General features: G+C 34.1%; 1 protein-coding gene across 2 annotated transcripts; it reads right to left on the minus strand.

Moving 5' to 3' along the window:
* Positions 1 to 8,447: 8,447 nt before the first annotated feature.
* Positions 8,448 to 21,255, minus strand: LOC132715524 (oxysterol-binding protein-related protein 6-like; the record flags this gene model as incomplete). Of its 2 annotated transcripts, none has more annotated exon segments than XM_060698537.1 (11): positions 8,448 to 8,662; positions 9,244 to 9,493; positions 9,629 to 9,779; positions 10,345 to 10,480; positions 11,095 to 11,173; positions 11,731 to 11,794; positions 16,554 to 16,691; positions 17,979 to 18,053; positions 19,329 to 19,504; positions 20,294 to 20,363; positions 21,148 to 21,255. In XM_060698537.1, coding segments are annotated over 11 exon segments (1,353 nt in total), but the record flags the coding sequence as incomplete, so codon positions are not given.
* Between the last annotated feature and the right edge of the window lie 489 nt (positions 21,256 to 21,744).

A 21,744-nucleotide genomic window follows, 5' to 3' on the forward strand; every position in this document is an offset into this window, starting at 1 on the left:
GCAGATATTAATTCATTGACACTAAATGTAAATGTGATGGACCATGGAGGGCTTTTGTCCTACCTTTACTTTTTTATGGGGGGGGGGGGGCTTATGTCCTATGTGGAAAATTCATGGGGGGCTTTTGTCCACCTTGTCATTTATAGATGGGGGGGGGGGGGCTTTCGTCCGGGGGGGGCTTTTGTCCTACACTCTGAATTGCAACGTAACATTTTTTAATCACAGTTCACGTTGTTCCCTTTGCATGATGGGAAAGTTGTCATTGTTATAGGTCGTCTGCTTATTTCCTTTTTAAAATAAATTTTATCCAGTCCCTTAAAATAAGAAAAATATATACTTAATAGTGATTGTTAATTAATTTTGTAGTTGTACTCGCCAAAGCAATTTGTAAAAAATATTGTGATTGGTCACAAAAGTTAACAAAACTTTAGACTGGTACTTTATATTAATATATTTTTATTAGGACACAATAAGACATAAATTAGATCAGAGATCTGTACTGTTTAAATAACTTATCAGTCATAAAAGAATTGCATTGTGGTCAACCTTTAAAGTGAACTCATTCCAAACTTCGGCAACAGCTAGGTTTTTCTACTTAAGTAAGGGATACCAAATGCGCCTGGTTGTCAAATTATATACATGTATGCCATAAAAGCAAAGTAGTTTTATTCACTTTAGGCTCACTGTGATTCTACAATAAATTTATCACCATGTTTGTTAAAAGATATAGTATTGACCTGACCTATTAAGAATGAAAAGATAAAATGTGTGAAAGGTTTGAAGATAACGCAGTGACACCCCGTATTACCGGCGCCAGTAATGACAGAATGAAAGCAGTGACACCCCGTATTACCGGCGTCAGTGATGACAGAATGTTGCAGTGACAACAATCTATACCTAACTGATCCCTTAAGCTAGGTGGTAAATTTTGGTATATTGACAATCCCTAAATTAGGACATTTTCATTTACTATAGGTTTACTGCCTAGACTACACGTTGAGATACTGTGTTATTTTGTAACAAAACTATCTCATTGTGTTGTTTTGTAACAAAACTGTCTCATTGTATTATTTTGTAACAAAATTATCTCATTGTATTATTTTGTAACAAAACTATCTCATTGTGTTATTTTATAACAAAATTATCCCAGAATCTAGCTTTGGAAAGTTTTTGTATAGGCTTTCAGAAAACGCATTTATAATATTTTACTGATTTTGATATCTGGTGATTAAGTTTTACCTGCTTTAGCAAACAGGCGTGATATTTAAACTGGTAAGGAAGCTGCCTACATGTATCTCAATTATCTTTTGTCTCTGAAAAGATATGAGGTCAAAAAAGAAGGAAAACAAGTAATGCTATCTTTACAGTAATTTTATTTTGCAATGGATTTTTTTTCCTGTGTGTTTGTAAAATACATGTTAGCAATAAATAAATTGCAATGAATAAATAACACAGTAACTAAAATTGTTCATAGATTGATAAACCGAACCCTTCATGTAGCAAGCAAGTATGATGTATCAAACACTATAAGAGGCCAAAATAAAGTAATATCCAAGTTCTACTAGAAAACTAATACACCGGTAATAAATTGGATAAATAAGTTGAAAAAAACATTTTTATCTTTGAAAATTATTTCATTTGCATTGTTATTTGTGTTACATTGTTATGCGACCAAAAAGAAAGTGACCAAAAATAAAAAGTTACCGTTTACGTAAACCACAATATCACTTTAGCTTGGCCTTAGTTAATGAAAGCTGTTTATACATAGAAGAAGCGCAAATAACTTTATCATGTGTCCCTGTACAATATTGTATTATGATATCTTACTAGAGCTGTCTGCAAGACGGCACGCTGGACTATTTTCTTTGTTTGACAGTAAGAAAAGGGGCATACCTCTGTAAATAAGGTAAGTAATAGAAAGAGCACCGAAACACAGGGCTATCTGATGAGAAATATGATATTTCTGCCGCTTTCGCTTTCCCTTTCTCTGTCGTCACAGTAAGTAAACCCCAGCAAAAATGAGCCAATCAACGAGCATGATCTGGAGTGCGGGTAACTGATACCTGCACTCCAGTAAACGCACTGTGCATGTATATGTATACGATTTAACTCCGACACTTTTTCAACAGAAAGGTCCCCAACCTATGAAACAACTCAGAGTTATTGTAACAGTGCCCATCATGTAAGATAATCCTAGATAACAAGTGTGTGAAGTTTCAATCCATTCCCTTCAGTGGGTTTGGAAATACCAACCTGCACGCAAAAAAGTAAATCAAAGTGTGACAGTGACGCCGATGCCTGGGTGAGTACAATAGCTCTCCTTATTCTTTGAATAGTGTGGGAAGGTGACATAGTGACTTTCCACCTTTATAAGTGCAGGTATACCTTATTGCCAGAACAAACTGACACTAGAGCCATCAACATAAGTACACTGGCTTGTCCAGGCATTCATTTCTATTTATATATGTATGATATGATAGATACTAAGTATATAAGGGTATAAAGCTATATCTCGTGAAATGTGTTCACAGAATTCAATTTTACAGCAACTTTATTTTGTTTCCATAATTCTATGGCAGATTCTTGACAGAGTTGTAAGAAAAACATCTCTGTTATTTAACAAACGTGGATATTATATATAAACAGAATAAATTATTCATGAACAAAAAATTAATCTGCTATTTCAAGTAGGATTTTCCCCAATTTAGTGCATGCACAATTCTCTCTAAAGATAATATTCAAATTAATTACTTTCCTTAAGGTATTTTGAGATTTTTCTTGTTCAAAATTCAAACACCAATTGTGTTAACTACAGACATCAGATATAAATAGCTTTATACACTTTAAATAAATAATACATACAGATTTTAACTAAATTTGTATTAAATCCTTGTCCATCACCTGGAGAGTGATTAAAAATATTTAGATAACACTTAACATGCTGTAATTAAATGGTTTGTAACAAATGATGAAATGACTTTAGGAGAAAATCCAAAAATGTAAAAATCACCTTATTTTTAAAAATTATATCCTGAATACAATTTTTATAGAAAAAGTCCAAAACTTGTTCCATAACAAAAAAATTAACAGCTATAGTCAATAACATTGTAATAAACAATCAAATGATGATTTCACTAATGTGCCATTAAATAATTACACAATATACATCCATCTATCTTTAAATTTACATATTCAAATAAGTTATGTTTTCATTTTCATGAAACAAAGCAATATAACTTTATATACTTTATACTATGTAACACTTTAGAATGTACATGTATAACATTTGTCTACCATCATAGATTTTTAACTACCATATTCAATTTTAGACTATGATAAATAAGGCTTAGCCATTATGTAGTCTGTTGAATGCCATGTTAGTTTTACAACGTTTTTATTATTATACTGCATGTTTGTAACATCGCTTTTCATTGGATAATTATGATGTTTATATAAAGTATATACCTGACTGCTGACAATTTATTAAGTAATTTCTACTTTTTCTCAAATAAAGTACATTTGCTGTATAATAAATTCATTATAAATATTCTTGACCAGATATATGGCTATATATAAACTGTTGCTTGCATTATAACCCTTCCTTAGTGGTTTTAGTTATATGTGCAAACAACCATACATTTACGACCTTAAATGCAGTATAACCCTCCCTCAGTGGCTCAGGGTTATGTGTGTGTTTGGGTTTGTTTACCCTCGCCACCGGAAAGAGACCATATGGGCGAGCATGCTCAGGGTTATATGTGCAAACAATCATTTATATAGGGCCATATAACCTGTCAAAATCTTTATCACAACAAATAGTGTTTCTACAGACTCAATTGGATTACTACGGTACATGTATAGTGTTTCCATGTATAGTGTTTCCGTACAGTTAACATTGCATAGACATTGCACAAGATATGTTAGGAAAATGTTAATGCTAAAATAATGCCCTCCAGAAGCACTTTTGTGATGTCATTACAAAAAATGTCTCCTGATTCAATAACACAAAAAAAAAAGAGTTTATTCATAGGTAAAATTTGGACACTTATAAATGTTGAAAAACACAAATGTAGGAACTTTTTTTTATATCCTTATAGAGACAGTGAAAAAGACTTTTAAGGAAAATTTAGCAATAATCTTTGGAACATTGTAACTTCCAAAAAACTCTTAAAATCTATACTTTCTAAAAAATCATACAGTATTTTTTTTTTAGAAAATGCCTTAACACCCTGAAAATATACTATCTATCTTCCAAAAACAAGCACAGAATTTTTTTATAATGCATAATGACAAGAAAAACATAACTGTGTACATGTACATGGCCACAAAGTGTCAAAAATCAAACATAAAGACAATGCCATTGTATCTGAGTATATCTATCAATATATGAAAGGCATCAATGCAAAAACTGTTTAGTTATAATAAATTTTACAAACTTGATATGATATAATAATACAAACACACTGAAAGCCAGTGTATAGATCTAACACTGTAACATGTCTATCGTAAATCAATGTACAGATCTAATACAGTAATATGTCTATTGTAAATCCATGTACAGATCTAATACAGTAATATGTCTATTGTAAATCAATGTACAGATCTAATACAGTAATATGTCTATTGTAAATCAATGTACAGATCTAATACAGTAACATGTCTATTGTAAATCAATGTACAGATCTAACACTTTAACATGTCCATTGTAAATCAATGTACAGATCTTACACAGTAATATGTCTATTGTAAATCAATGTACAGATCTTACACAGTAATATGTCTATTGTAAATCAATGTACAGATCTTACACAGTAATATGTCTATTGTAAATCAATGTACAGATCTAACACTTTAACATGTCCATTGTAAATCAATGTACAGATCTTATACAGTAATATGTCTATTGTAAACCAATGTACAGAACCCCATGCTTTTATTTTTTATGCAAGATTTACAAACTTATCACACAAATCCACAAAGTGACAAATGAGACTGTGCAAGGGAAAGAACGGAATATATTATGGATTCCCTCCCATGTGAGTCCCTTAACCTGCCGGATTTGAAAATGACTTGCATTTGCCCACCAGTATAAAGCCAGGCCAGACTACTGTTAAAAACTAAAATTTTATACTTTGATATTGACCTCCCTTAAATTGTGATTGGACTGTTCCAAATTGAAAGCTGGGCAAATCCATTTTACAAATGCAGGAGGTTAAGGGTATAAGATGTAAAATTCAAACAATAATCTCTTTATCTTAAAGGCACATTATGCCTCAGAAGGTAATAAATTTTTACTTTTTATAAGAAAGGGTAAAGTTTATAATGTTTAAATAATGGTTTTAGAGAATCTTAGATGCTTGTGACCTGAAAAAATTGGCTACAATTGTCATAAAAGTAGCAAAATGGAAAAGAAAGTACATGCAGTATTTTGACTTCAATATTAAATACTAGTTCACCATAACTGTACTTATTACCTAAAAGCAACAGATGAAAAAGATGGTTCAGGTAGTTGGCCAATGAGTAACATTTTGGAATGGCACCATAAAAGTAAACCAACATTTAAAAAGCTTTTAAGGACTAAAAATAAAAGCATTTCTGAGGCATAATGGGCCTTTAAACACTGTACAAAATAGCAAACTCTACTGTCATCATTACAAAACAATGCTACGCTAGTGTACATACACTAATGCATGTAAATATTATTACAATTCAACACGTAGGCTCCAGATATTAATAAAGTGAAAGACTTAAAACATCATAATTATTATGATGTTTGTAAAAAAGAAAACACCATATGCCGTCAAATTGTTGAAAATAAAACAGTAACAAACATTTTATAAAAACAACAACAAAACAAACAAACAAAAAAACAACAAGGCAAATAAGTCTAAAAAAATCTTAAAAATAAGATTTGATTTCTACTAGATGGACGATTAAGCTTTCAAAATTGATTTCTCATTCTTTCAAACTTTTGAATAGTTTCACACATGAGAATAATTACAGGGTTTTTTATATTTATCTGAGGCAACAGATGTGCCAACAAAAACAACCAATTTGGCCAAGGGACATCTTAATCTACAGGCTGAAAAATACAGAAGGTTTTTACAGCATTATAACCGATGATGTGGATCGCCAATCTGTTAATATTAACCATAATGAATATAATAATTACTAGTATATCAAAAGAACAGCATTCAATTATTCATTAATATTTGATTATTCAGTTATTCACGAATATTTGATTATTCAATTATTCACGAATATTTGATTATTCAATTATTCACGAATATTTGATTATTCAATTATTCAGGAATATTTGATTATTCAGTTATTCACGAATATTTGATTATTCAATTATTCACGAATATTTGATTATTCAATTATTCACGAATATTTGATTATTCAATTATATATTAATATTTGATTATTCAATTATTCATGAATATTTGATTAACATTGTGAATATAAATATTTGCAAAGTCATTGATACCATATCCTATCAATCTGGCCAATATCCCTTCCCTGATGCCTGACCCCCACCCCTCATGCCTGACCCCCACGCCATCATACCTGCCATCACCCTTCATGCCTGACCCTAACCCCCAATGCCTTACCCCCAGCCCCCATGCCTGACATCAACACCAATCTCTACACCCTAATCAATGCATCACTTATTTTGATTTTGTCATTATGACCAAATTGAAATTATAGTTATAGAAATAAAATATACATGCACGCCTGTGTCTAATTATAGAGGCCATTTTTAAAATTCATCTGTCATGTGACCATTAGAAAGTCACATGGTCACTAAAAATAGAGTACATGTAGCATCTCTAGGTGTAGGTACATGTTCTAAAATATGAGAAAAAATGAAATATCCTCGAAAAATCAAGTGTCAGTCAATGTACGTATATTACCTAAAGTAGGGACATTGATTTACTGTATAGTGAACATATAAATATACATTATACATGTATATATAAATAATAAATATAATCTTCATGAAAATAAAATTTTGAGATGAATAAGTTTTACAGTAATAAACAGGGACTATTACTACAACCCATATACCTATTGCAGTATTACATAAAGAAAGCTTTAAAAACAGGAATATAACAAACTATGTGCCATCTTTAAAGAAATTCAAGGTATCTAACTCCTGTTATACTATTGGCCAATAATGTTCCAAGAGTAAACTGCCATTAAAATAGACAAAAAGAAGTTTGAGTCACTGGTTACATAAACTTTAAGATATCTGGATAAATGACTTAAAACTCTAGATATTATAATTTTGAAATGATCATCACAAGATATGTGTCTTTTGTATAATTAATGAGAGTATAAATTGCAGGTGTATACATGTACTTCTTGTACTGCCATAATACTTGTTATAATAACAAAACAATCTTAATATTATCTTGGTATATTTAAATAATAAAAGCTGTCCGTAAAACAGCGTACTTAACTATCCTCAGTGCTTGATAGTAATAAAAGGGACATAACTCTGTAAAAAGGTTACTCAGAGTTAAAGAACCTATGCCCGTCATGTTAGATAATCACAGATAACAAGTGTGTAAAGTTTAAACCCATTCCCTTCAGTACTTTTGGAGATTGCAACTTGTACCAAAATGTGAGGGCAAATTCGGGGTGAGTACAATAATTCTCCCTATTCTTCAAATAGTCGAGGTTAACATTGATGCAACACAAAATTTCATTTTTTGCAACATCCCAATCTACAAGTAGACTGATAACTCATTAAATATCCTTAATATACATGTATCTTTACAAACTGATTAAACATAATCATTTGATTATCATTTAAGCATATATTAGGACACCTGCGTTGTACTAGAAAGTATTTTAGTGACAATCATATTTTACTTACAACACAGTGACAATTCAATATTTCAATTACTACATTGTCAAGACATACTACCCTTAACCTGCTGAATTTCTTAAATGGACTTGTCTTATTGTGTGTTTTTGGGACTGTTCATTATCAATTTTAGGGATATCACCATGAAAATTTTAAAGTTTTTTAAAGGTTAGGTGTACACTGGAATTTCTACTTATGGATTTGTCGGTGCGTCTATTTGTAGAACTGTTTATTATCAATTTTAAACATCACATTGACACAGTTTAGGTCAGAAAGCGAGTTTCTTGCTTTACTGGTGGAGGGAGACACCAGGTGCCTTTCTTGCATTATTTCCGGCACAAACGGGCACCTGAGTAAAACCACCCATGTTCTGTAAGCTAGCTGGACAGCTTCCTCACATGAAAGAATTCAAAGTCCCCATCGGGATTTGATCCCACAGCCGTGAGGGGCAAGTGATTTGAAGTCAAATTTAAAGGGAGTGAACCAACATTACAGAGCCTGGTCAGACTGCACGGATGCGCAGGCTGGCCTGGCTCTATACTGGTGGCAAAGGCTCTTTATCATTTCTGGATCCAGCAGGTCAAAGGATAATGTACTAGTATTAATTTTTTCTCTAATAGCACTGTCTACTTATACTATAGTTCAAATTGATACACTATCTAGGCACTACTTGAACACAATCACCAGATCTTGGGTAAAGTCATCTTTATAAAGCCTGGTTCTTTACGACATTCCCAGTACCTGTTGTCATACGAGTAATAGTCTTTTCCTTTAATCTTCTCTTTCCTAGAAACATAACACAAGAAGTAGATAAATTTATCACATCAACTACAATATGATTTGATACAGATTATACAAAATTTACTGTTACCAGACTGTACACATTTTATCCCCCTAACCAACTAACCAAGTGCACACATTACTTTTTGATTACATGTATATACTTACTATGTTCTTACAGTCATTTTTAACAGGCGAAATAAAACAGATTTTGTTTTGTTTGGTTGTCCAACACAAGCTAGATCATATGGCTACAACAAAAATATGATTTTGGCTAACCTCCCGTGTTTCAAACTTTAAAGCATTACAAGGGGTGAAAATCATCTCACCTGCTGGAGCTAAGAGATTCATTGACTCCAGTAATTCAAACCCATTTTGTTGCCTCTTAAGATCACACAGGGATAAACAGTGGCTGAAATTCTGACGCATAAATCCTTAAAGGCAACCCCTCAGCCACAAGGGGGGAACATATTTTACACATTGTACTGCTCTAGTGCAAATACTGAAATAATATTCCTAGTCCTTACCACGCACATCAAACTTACAAGCAAACTCATGAAAAGTTTATACGACAGGATCATACGTACTTGAACCATACAGGTTTGCATTCTTCCTTAGCCGCCTCCCTTTTCTTTCGACGGTCTCTCTGTAGAGTCTCCACCCTCGACTTTTCAAGCTCCGCCTCATTTATCTTTCCTTCTTCCAACAATCTCTGGTCTGGTCTAAATCTCGAATCTGTCGGAGCGAGCATGGAAGCTTCATCCGGTAAAACTTCGTTCAGCTCCATTGCGAACCGTGAAAAACCATAGTACACTTCATAATCCTCTGGCATAGTACCTGTTAATCAATATTTATATAGTGTCAAACAGTTTAATACTTGTACAGACTCCAGCAATACTCCTATGAAAACTGTTTGTTACAAAAAACATGCAGTTACTATAGCAACGGAATCACATTTAATCAACTGCTTACCTGGCCTCCATATACACCTGGCTGAGGGGGCGTGGCCACAATACAGGGCCTCATTCCATTTACCAAACAAATTATGGACCACTTTTCCTTCTGGGTTGAGAATGGTTCCATAAACCTCGTGCCTCTTGTCCGACTGATAGTAGTGACTTGCCTGTAAAACAACATACAAACATCATATGAGACGCGTCATGACAAAACCAACATAATGGGTTTGCGACCAGCATGGATCCAGACCAGCCTGCGCATCCGCGCAGTCTGATCAGGATCCATGCTGTTCGCTTACAGACCCTATAACAAGTAGAGAAACCGATAGCGAACAGCATGGATCGTGATCAGACTGCGCGGATGCGCAGGCTGGTCTGGAACCATGCTGGTCGCAAACCCATTATGTTGGTTTTGTTGTGACGCGGCTCATATATTTGAAAGCAATAATACAGTCAAAACTGTATATAAAGGCCATCCAAGGGAGAGAAAAAACATGGTTTTTATAGACAAGTGGTCGTTATTTACAAGTTACTTTATTCCATTTTATTAATAAGGGTTATTAAAAAATGGCCTTTATTTACAGGGTTATATTTATTCAGAGGTGGTCTTATAACACAGTTTTGACTGTATTTTGTTAAGAAATTTCCTGAAAAAATTTATTTGTTCCAGATTCAAAGCTGTGCAAATCCATTACATCAATTCAGAGGGTTTATCAAATTTACATTACATACCTTAGTGAATGTCAGTTTGCAGACTATATTCCCATTTGTGATGGTCATTTCACCAAACTGGTCGACCCATCTCTGACCTCCGAGTATATTATGGACACAAGTGGTCACTTTATTCCAGCGATAATGGTCTTTGAACCTTAATAGGGATACAATATTATCAACATTAAAAAATCATTATATAAGAATATTAATATTCATTGAACTACTCTATACTTTAAAGGAACTCCACTGATCTCCAAAAGCCTAAAAACTTAAAATTTGAGGTTTTTACATAGATCAGCTGGGGCACTTAAGACAGAAATTTATGTAGACGACAATTAAGAAATATTCTTAGAAATGAATTGAAATATGTATTTTTTTGGCTATTCTTAGCCAGATTTGTGTGAAAAAATTTATTGCGATGCTTTTCAATTTATGTCATTTTTCACAATTAAAATGATTATTTTGGAAAAACTGAGTGGGAGAATGACCTGGAGTTTTGCACAAAAAAGTTGCCTAGATGCCTAGACCAACATCAAATGGAACATAAACATCGAAAAATTATTTCCAGTCCCGTCATGTCAAAATTAGTTGAATTAAGGCAATAAAGTATGAGACTAAATATTTTTCCTACAGTACATTGATATATGCCATGTGTCACAACATGTGATATCAAAATAGCTTACATCAGCACGAGGTTTATGATACCATTCTCAACCCAGTAAAAAAAATTCATATACGTAAGGCATAATAAAAATGTATAGAGCTTACTTTGGCAAGAGAACATTAACAACTCCAAGAGGCTGTATTTCCATAGACTTCCCCCAAAACTTTGTCTTTATTTGTACATCTGAAATAAAACAAAAACAAGCGTCATATTCACTTACAGCATCCCTTGCCTCCAAAATTTTCTCAAGAAACTTTTGATTCTTACATGTGACATGAGACTGGACAAATGGAACATCTGTGACTCAATTAAAAGCCAAAGAAATATCTTTGGTCTTCTTTCATCATTATATATCTAATACATGTACATATATATCTATTTTTTTTGTCTAATCTTGGCATTCTTTCCACCTGATTGGCTATCGCTGATAACTTCTCCGCAAATGAACAACTACTAATCCTACATGATTTTAGCCGCATCATGACAAAACCAACATAATGGGTTTGCGACCAGCATGGATCCAGACCAGCCTGCGCATCCTTGCAGTCTGATCAGGATCCATGCTGTTCGCTATTATTGTCTCTACTTGTTATAGGGTTTGTAAGCGAACAGCATGGATCCTGATCAGACTGCGCGAATGCATGGATGCATGCTGGTCACAAACCCATTATGTTGGTTTTGTCATGGCATGGCTCATATATCATAGATGTATTAAAAAACAGAACAAAACAAAGTCTTACCTTGCCATAATTTGAAATGTTTGGAATCACAGTAGCATGCTGATATGGGCGGATGATGGCTCACCTGTTAGTACAAAACAAATAAATTACAAAGATATATATTTTAGTAGTTTTGTAAAAATATTAGACATAAACATTATGTCAGTCTCCCAACTTTTTATTGTACAGTCGAAACTGTCTTAAGCAGCCAGCCAAGGGATGCAGTCATTTTGGCTGCTTAAGACAGGTGGCTGCTGAATGGAGGATCCAGTTTTTATCCAAATAAATTATTCATTTCTTTGTAAAATAAATCTGATTTAAAGTATAAATAAACCAGTCTGATTCATCATCATCATCATCAGTTGTTTTAACCATTTACAAACGTATGCTTTTAATGGTTTAACATGTACACAATCCTTCCAACATATAAAGCTTTACATGAATGTAACACAGATAAACAAATGCACTCACAATTTATTATGTCAATAATTGAAACTATTTATCCCATAAAAATATCTTCCTGCACAATAATTTAAAATGCGTAATATTGTTTTCACAAAAAAAGTATGACAGTTTCTTTTTCTAACATTTGATCAATAGAATATTGTGTACACGTCATCTAAGTGTCGGCACTTCCTTTGATGTTTCGGATTGAAACACCAGGGCTACAGGTTTGTAAACATCAAAGTTTCCTTTGAAGAGATCGCTTGTTACCTCTTAGAGGTCATCTGGTGTGTTAACTTAATGGCTGTGATTTAAACAGTGACCTCATTATATTCATGCAATTTATATTTTCACACATGGAGCAAGTGTTTTTATGAATTTATTACTGAGGAATTTAGACAATCGGTGATGTAATTCATTTTCATTTCTTTGGTAAGTACCATGTACGCACAAAATTTATCTGAATCGGGATAAACTGAAATTTCTTTCTGACATTGACAATGCATTTTTTTCTTCTTTCTTTTTTTCTTAAAATCGGTAAATTGAAAAATAAAAAACTAGCATACAGTAACTCAAACGAACAAATTGCAAGTGCGTTTAGACGTTCCAAACGTTTGTAATTACGACACGGATGAGCAATTATGCAAACTTCTTGAAATGTTGTGGTTTGTGTTAATATCTAGCACCTGACAAGTAACTTTTGTTAATCCGTGACACGTGTCATCTTTGAAAATAAATGACAGAAATTGCCTGGCCGTTTCACCTGGCTGACCGCAGAAGATTGCCTGGCCGTTTCATCTGGCTGACCGCTTAAGATGACCGACTTTAAGATTCAGGAAGCATTTTAGGTGACCGTTGATCGCGGACAGCAGGTGACCGTTGAACAGATGTATGAAATAGAGTGGTTTTCGTCGGGAGCGTCACAAAAATGGCCGTTAAGGTCAGGTGACCGCCGATAAGAGGTGACCGTTAGTACAGTTTTCAACTGTATATAACTTCATTGGGTTACTAACCAATATAAACATATTCAATAATTCCACCTCCAAGTTTCTGCAAATAACTGTAAGCCATGACATGTGTGGGATACCTTACCACCCTAAATATCATAAATGTACTTGTCCACCTTTCAATCTAGACTAAACCATTTATCATGAATAGGGAAAATTTCAAAATAAGTACTGACTGATTAGAGAACAGTACAGACCATGATCAATAGGCAAGGATGTCCCAGCTGATCTTGGTCTGCACTGGGCACATGGTTATATTCAATTGCCATCAGAAGTTTCAAGTGCACTCACATGTAATAAAGAGCCTTAAACAGACCTTGCTGTCAACTTCCCATGTTACATTTTTATCTAGTGTAACTAACACCTTATACTTTATTATATTATTAACAGAACAACCAATTTATATAACAATCCTTTGAGTTAAGAAACACACAATCTGGAAATATTTATGTCTAGTTGTAAACCAAATTCAAATCATACATGTATGACACATTGTTGTGTAAATTTATCTTTAGTGATGAAAGTATAACAAGATGGATGAACATTTATGTTTCAACACTTACTGAAAACCCCTGTATTTACCAATATTTTATTTACAAGTTTCAGTTGAAAAGATTGTCAATGAACATATGATTATTATAATAATAATTCGTTTTTGGTTGGGTTTTACATCTCACAAACACAATAGAGTATAAGTCATATGGAGACTTTCCAGCCATACTGGTGGAGGAAGACCTCAGGTGCCTCTTTGTGCATTATTTCAGGCATGAAAAGGCACCTGAGTAGAACCACCGACGTTCCGTAAGCTAGCTGGATAGCTTCCTCACATGAAATAATCCAAAGTCCCTGGCAGGATTCAAACCTACAGTGGTGAGGGGGCAAGTGGTTTCAACTCAAAGATCCAAACCAAACAGCCCCAGACATATGATCATGCTATGTATTTGCACATTCTGTATCCTTAGAAAATAGTCTCAAAGAATTTAACAATAATGATAATGTAATTGATTAAAGGGATATTCAGGCAAAATAATGACAAAACTATCAAAATGATCTTATGTACTCAAATCACGCTAAAATGACATTTCTTAAAGTTCCAGCATGAATTTCTGTTTAAATTCTACATAATTATATTGTGTTTGAAGCGTAAATATACAGTCTAACTTGCCCATGCGACCACGTGTATTAAGCGACTTTGATCTTAAACGACCACTTTATATATCCCCCCCGATCATTTTCACTCTATATTTTAATGTATTAAGCGACTTTTGCTCAACGCGACCAACGACCGCTAATAAGTCACCTAATTGAGATCAACCTTTTCATTAAACGACCACTTTTACCTGTCAAGTAATTGTGTTTTTAGGGAATGCCGCCTCGTAATGTCATAAGTGTCAACAATCAAAACACAACAAATAAATGTGTGAAAAACTCTACTTCCCAAACCGTTTAAGCGTAAGCAAATAAAGTTAAGTATATGTGTGACGTGTATTATCCAATAATATCGATTAAACAATGCAACGCTCCGCCCCTACTGATGTGGTGTATACACTCCGGTTGTTGACATTTAGACTGCATTGAATTGACCTTGAACTTGATCAGCAATTAAATTAAATGTAGTTTGTTTATTTCGATTGAAAAATGCACAACAGAAAAAAACGTCTTCACTAGTAGGGTTTCCGTGTTGGAGACAAGGAAAAACAACGGAGAAGTTAAACAATTCGGGAAAAAATGTCAAACATGTACGAAATGGATCACAACTGTTTTTTTGTCAATAAATAACAGAAAGTTATTTTTTACATTGGCATCCATTTAGATTATCGAGCATGCTAATTATTCAACACTTATATGACAAGAGCTGTCAGAAGGACAGCGCGCTCGACTTTTTTAGTGCTTGCCTATAAAACAAAACTTTGACAGTTAAGGGCACACAAGACTTTAACTAGGAATTTCTAAGTACAAATCAAGAAACATTTTCACAGAGTTATCTTCTCTTGCTTACAGATAGGTCTCATGATGGCACATAAGAACTCCAACTTCCAAAGTAATATCTCAAATGGTTAAGTCAACAAGTGGACAAGAATGAAAATTTTAACTGAGTTTCTAAGTCAAAAAGGGCCATAATTCAAATAAAATCCTTAACAGAATTACCTTCTCCTGCCCATGTTTTGGGACCATGATGGTAAACAAGTATTTCAACTTTCAATTTAATATCTCAACCAGTTCAGTCAAAAAGTTGACTGGTACAAAAAAGTTAACCAAGATTCTAAGTCGATAAAAGGCCTTAATTTTTAAAACAAATCCCTGACAGAGTTACCTTCTCTTGCGTACAGATGGGGGTAATGATGTGAAATAGCATTAAAAGTTTCAAAGCAATATCTCAAAGGGTTAAGGCAATAAGGTGGATTTTACCCATATTCAATGTATTTTCTAAGTCAAAAAGGGGCATAATTCTGTCAAAAACCTTGACAGAGTTATGTCCTCTTGTCTGTTGATGAAGGTCGTGATGGTAAACAAGTATGGTCAGTTTCAAAGCAATACCTCCAATGGTTTTTGAAATAAAGTGAGGTGGTACAAAAAACTTAACCAAGCTCAATACACTTTCTAAGTCAAAAAAGGGCCATAATTCTGTCAAAAACCTTGACAGAGTTATGTACTCCTGTCTGTAGATGAAGGTTATGATGGTGAACAAGTATGGTAAGTTTCAAAGCCATACTTGTAATACTTCTGAAATAAAGTGGGGTGGTACGAAAAACTTAACCAAGGTGTGACGCCAACGCCGACGCTAACGCCGACGCCGACGCCGACGCCGGGGCGAGTAGGATAGCTCCCCTTTTCATAGAAAAGTCGAGCTAAAAATGAAGTTGTTTAAGATTCCCACCGCATAAGAAAGATGTCATTTGTAAATTTTGACTTATATGTCATGCTTTGTCTTAAGAGACCGTTTCATTAAGCGACCGTTTTGGGTGTTTCCCTCGCGCGGTCGCTTAATACAAGTTTGACTGTATCTATTTCATTGAACAAAATTTAGACGCCAATAAAATCACCGAATAGTTTTAAAACAAGTCATGTCACTTAAATAAACCCTTGAAGTTACAATTAAAGATATTGTGGATATTGTATGATTGAAACAAGTCGAAGTCATTCATTTGACATGTTCTTTAACGTTTCCAGAGTTCACCGTGACAACTTTTGTGAAATCCTAGTGCTCTTACCTGACCCACGCGGGTCAAGTTAGGAAACCAAAATTTTATTTTTTATACGGAGAAAAGATTTGTTCTTTTGACTGTCCAATGTATTCACTTTCGGGGCATTAACAGAATAATGAATGAAAAATCCAAAACTAAGAAATGAAAATTTTGCCTGTGTCTGCCTTTAAAACACTGATAACCTTACCTGCTCGGCAACAAACCTCCATCCCCTGTCTTCTCGTACATTTTCGTATGTTTCACCAAGTAGAGGGTTAAATGGTTTGTGGCCCACTCTATAACAGGAGCTTGCATAGCTGCTCACAGCAAATGCTGCTATATAAATCTGAAAACAAAGTGAACATAAAATATGCAGGCTTTGTCAATCAAGCAATAAATCAGATAAATTTGATTACCTTTTGTCACTTTTAGTACTTTATCACATTAAACCTGATAGATTTGCATAATGAATTTGTCTGGATTTAATTTAATTTTGGAACAGACCAATCAAAGTTTGTTTGTTTGTTTGATTGGGTTTTACGTCACATCGACACAGTGTAGGTCATTTGGCGACGTTCCCGCTTAACTGGTGGAGGAAGACCTCAGGTGCACTTCCGTGCATTATTTCAGACAAGAACGGGCACCCGAGTAGAACCACCAACATCCATAAGCTAGCTGGATAGCTTCCTCACATGGAATCCAAAGTCCCTGTCGGGATTCAAACCCACAGCGGTGAGGGGCAAGTGGTTTGAAGTCAAAGACCTTAACCACTCAGCCATGGACGCCCAGACCAATCAAAGCTTAAGGATTTCAACAAGAGTTGTCTGTAAGACAGTACACTCTACTATTGTCAGTGCTAGACACTAAGACAGTAATAAAAGGGGCATAACTCTGTAAAAAATAACTCAGAGTTATAGGACCTGTGCGCATCATGTTTGATAATCACAATGAGAACAATTTTACAGGGTGTGTTTTTGTCCAGTGTGCTTTTGTCCATCTCCTGTTGAGCAGTGACCTCGTAAATAAAAGTTCAAATCCTTTTAATATGAAATGCAATAATAACTCTATTGGAACACTGAATATTTATCAAGTGTAAAATTTCATTTCATTTCCTTCTGTAACAATAACAATCACAAATTAAACAGATATCAATTACAGAATTTCCCGACTCCTGTAGATTAATGAGAAAATTTGTTTTTTAAATGAGAAGTTTCTTATTAGCTATAATGATGAAATTGCATATTCACAAGGCTTATATAAATCATCTAATTTTTCATATATAATACTAGCATTAAGAAAGTCAATTAATATCTTCCACAATATAAAATGTATCCAATTAACAGCTTCCGCTATATAAAATTAATCTCCCTAGGTAGAATTCAATATAATGTCTAGCATCTACACATATCGTTATCAATTATCATAATATTATCTTTTAATATATTGTAACAATCTTTTAAGATTACATTTTTTGAAGAAATTTTCAAACTTTTTATTTTTATATCTAAATCTTTTCTCTTTGTTTGAGTTTCAAGTGTAACTGAACATATAGTTATATTTATTTGGTCACCATAGGTAACATCTAGCACTGACATCTGAGTAGACATAAACTAGAAATGAAGCTTGTACAAACCATTCTTTCATAGGGATCGTTGTACTCTGTGGCTTTATCTATCAAGTCACTGTATTCTAATTCCTCACACAGGCGCTGAAATATATACAAACAAAAAACATTAATTCCTATGTAGATGTTCATAGTTCTTACTTTTCCTTAATTCTATATATTTGTTAATTAGCCAAGGAAGTTTATATGATCATAGGGGAACACTTAACACTCTCTCTACAAAGAAAGCTAAACACATAGATCTTACACTCTTTATACACAGTAAGCTAAACACACAAACCTTACACTCTTTATACACAGTAAGCTAAACACACAAACCTTACACTCTTCATAAACAGTTAGCTAAATACACAAACCTTACACTCTTCATAAACAGTAAGCTAAACACACAAAACTTACACTCTTCATGCACAGTAAGCTAAATACACAAACCTTACACTCTTCATGCACAGTAAGCTAAATACACAAGCCTTACACTCTTCATACACAGTAAGCTGGACACACAAGCCTTACTCTCTTCTTACACAGTAAGCTCAATACACAAACCTTACACTCTTTATAAACAGTAAGCTCAACACACATACCTTACACTCTCCATACACAGAAAGCTTAATACACAGACCTTACACTCTTTATAAACAGTAAGCTTAATACACAGACCTTACACCCTTTATAAACAGTAAGCTTAATACACAAACCTTACACTCTTTATACACAGTAAGCTTAATACACAAACCTTACACTCTTTATAAACAGTAAGCTTAATACACAAACCTTACACTCTTCATACACAGACAGCTTAATACACAAACCTTACACTCTTTAATAACAGTAAGCTTAATACACAAACCATACACTCCTCAACACAGTAAGCTTTATTCACAGACCTTGCAATCTTTCTACACAGTCAGCTCAACACACAGACCTTACACTCTTTCAACACAGTAAGCTCAACACACAGACCTTACACTCTTTATACACAGTCAGCTCAACGCACAGACCTTACACTCTTTATACACAGGTAGCTGGACACACAAAACTTACACTCTTCATACACAGTAAGCTCAACACACAGACCTTGCACTCTTTCTACACAGTAAGCTCAACACACAGGCCTTGCACTCTTTATACACAGTAAGCTCAACACACAGACCTTGCACTCTTTCTACACAGTAAGCTCAACACACAGACCTTACACTCTTTATACACAGTAAGCTCAACACACAGGCCTTGCACTCTTTCTACACAGTAAGCTCAACACACAGACCTTACACTCTTTCTTCAAAGTAAACAAAACATACATCTTTTACACTTGGTATTCAATTGGTGAGCACACTTCAACAAATAAAGAGTCCATACCTGTAGCATACTTAAAGGTTCATTCAATGTGACAGGCATTGATATTTTGGTCAGATCTTTGCCAATATTCCTGAACAACAAATTCCACAATGACACATCCCCCTTGTCTGGTTTCGGAACTGGAAGTTTAGATCTACGACCAGTCTGAAACTTTGTCAGAATATTGTCTTCTGATGCTGAAAATAAATCATAACATAACATAAAAAAACTTTAAATTCAAAGCTTGAAAGTTACACATGTTGTTTAGATGATAATTATTCCCGAAAGAACTTTTAGATATACTTTAAATATACAATGCAATTATGTGGCATAAGCTTACTAACAAACAGTTTGCGGGATTTTAACCACTTTCTTTTTTATGCAAAATAACCAATATCCCCTCCATTGCTTTAATCTGTTTATGGGCTTTAAAAATTGTGATTGCCAGGTCCCTGATGTGGAAATGTAAACCTTCTTCTGGTAAATCAAATCACATACAGTGAACACTGTTCTATAAATGAGCCGCGCCATGACAAAACCAACATAATGCGTTTGCGACCGGCATGGATCCAGACCAGCCTGTGCATCCGCGCAGTCTGATCAGGATCCATGCTGTTTGCTTACAGACCCTATAACAAGTAAAGAAACTGATAGCGAACAGCATGGATCCTGATCAGACTGCGCGGATGCGCAGGCTGGTCTGGATCCATGCTGGTCGCAAACACATTATGTTGGTTTTGTCGTGACGCGGCTCAAATTGTAACAGCTTATGACTGATGCTTGAAACACTATTTCAGTGGGTTTGAAAATTACACAGATTCTTTACACAGTGAATATCATCAAGGTAGAAGCTTTCAGTAATCTTTGTCAACTTTTTCAAAGCCTACTTAACCCAAAATGTGACAATCATCTATCCGAGTAAGTCATAATGAAGTTGATGTTGAAATGTAATGTAAATCTTATAAGGAAATGACTAAAACAATTACCACTATGTGCCATACTGACTTCTGTATCATTGTCATCACTTATGTCACTTGATATCTCTTCATCAGATCTCTGTTATAAAAAACACATCTTTATACAAATATTATAAATAAAATGTTGTGCTTTTCTTAACATAAACATGCTTAAACCGTCACTTGCTGATACTGAGGGTTTACTGGCCTTTGTGGCCTTTGCCACTAGAATCACACAATGTCAATCCGTTCACCTGTGCATATTGCAATATGAAAATTTGTTATTCTTATTTACTTTTGTGATAAAATCATTATTTTGGTCTGAGTTTGTATCACGGGCATGTTGGTTCAATCCTCTATGACAAATGATCTAGGACATTTAGTATAATAATCATTTGTTTCTCACTGCTGATCTAGACATTAGTAGTGTTTCATCTGCAGAGAAATTAATAATTACTGGTTATTTATCTAGGAAAGCAACTAAGGTCCAATGACTGCCGAAATATGACCAAAATGGCTTACAAACCAGACAAACAAAATGAATACTTAATACTGTTATTTCTAGTCAAAAAGTTGCTTCAGTTTTTTTCCGAATTGATGATCATAACATAAAAACAACAGTTTTCTTTTTTGTATTAAAAAAGTTCTTTTATACCCTATAGCAACTTAATTGCCATCAGAATAAGCTAGGGCCTATCAGAAAACCCTGAACCATACATCTGTGTAGTAAATTCATAAATCATAAATATCTGATACTTTTGATGTCTATCTGCAATTTCCAACAATCCTATGAAGAAACTAATTTTTGGCACCAGACAACACATTTTACATCATTTTATACCTAAACTATGCTCCTGATACCATATTTAACACGTAAATCTCACCTCTGATGAAGAATCACTAAGAGATTCTGCATTGTTCTCCTCCACTGCATCATAATATTCTGACATGGAACAACTTTCTGCGGAAAATGACTGTGTTAACTGTGGAACCTAAAAACAGATCAAAATATCAACCGTGTATGTTTAAGCCACTGTGATAGGCCTGTATAAATAGTTCAAAGTCTTGCAATCCTGGACCTGACTTCATTGTGTAATCTGATTTAAAACTTTGTTATTTGAGTCCATACAGAGAAAAAAAAGTGAGTTTTAAAATAAATGTAAAGAAAAATTTACTTGTCAACTTCCACATGCATAATGATAAAGCAACACTGTTAAATTCAAATAGACATTTCAACTTTACTGGTTGAGGAAGATTTCTGGTGCCCCTCTGTTTATTATTTCAGACACAAAGGGGCAAGTCCCTCGTGGAATGAGAACCCCCAACGATGAGGGGCCAGTGGTTTGATATCAACAATGACATTAACCACTTCACCAAAGCCCACCATCATGGCAAATATAAAATGCCTTTTAAAAAAGTAAGTTCAAAGGAGCAGAATTATATTTAAGCTTTTATCACATTCTGGCACAAATAAAGTTTAA

The sequence above is a fragment of the Ruditapes philippinarum genome, unplaced genomic scaffold, assembly GCF_026571515.1.
Source record: "Ruditapes philippinarum isolate M1 unplaced genomic scaffold, ASM2657151v2 ctg2753_1_1_1_1, whole genome shotgun sequence".
NCBI lineage: Eukaryota > Metazoa > Mollusca > Bivalvia > Venerida > Veneridae > Ruditapes > Ruditapes philippinarum.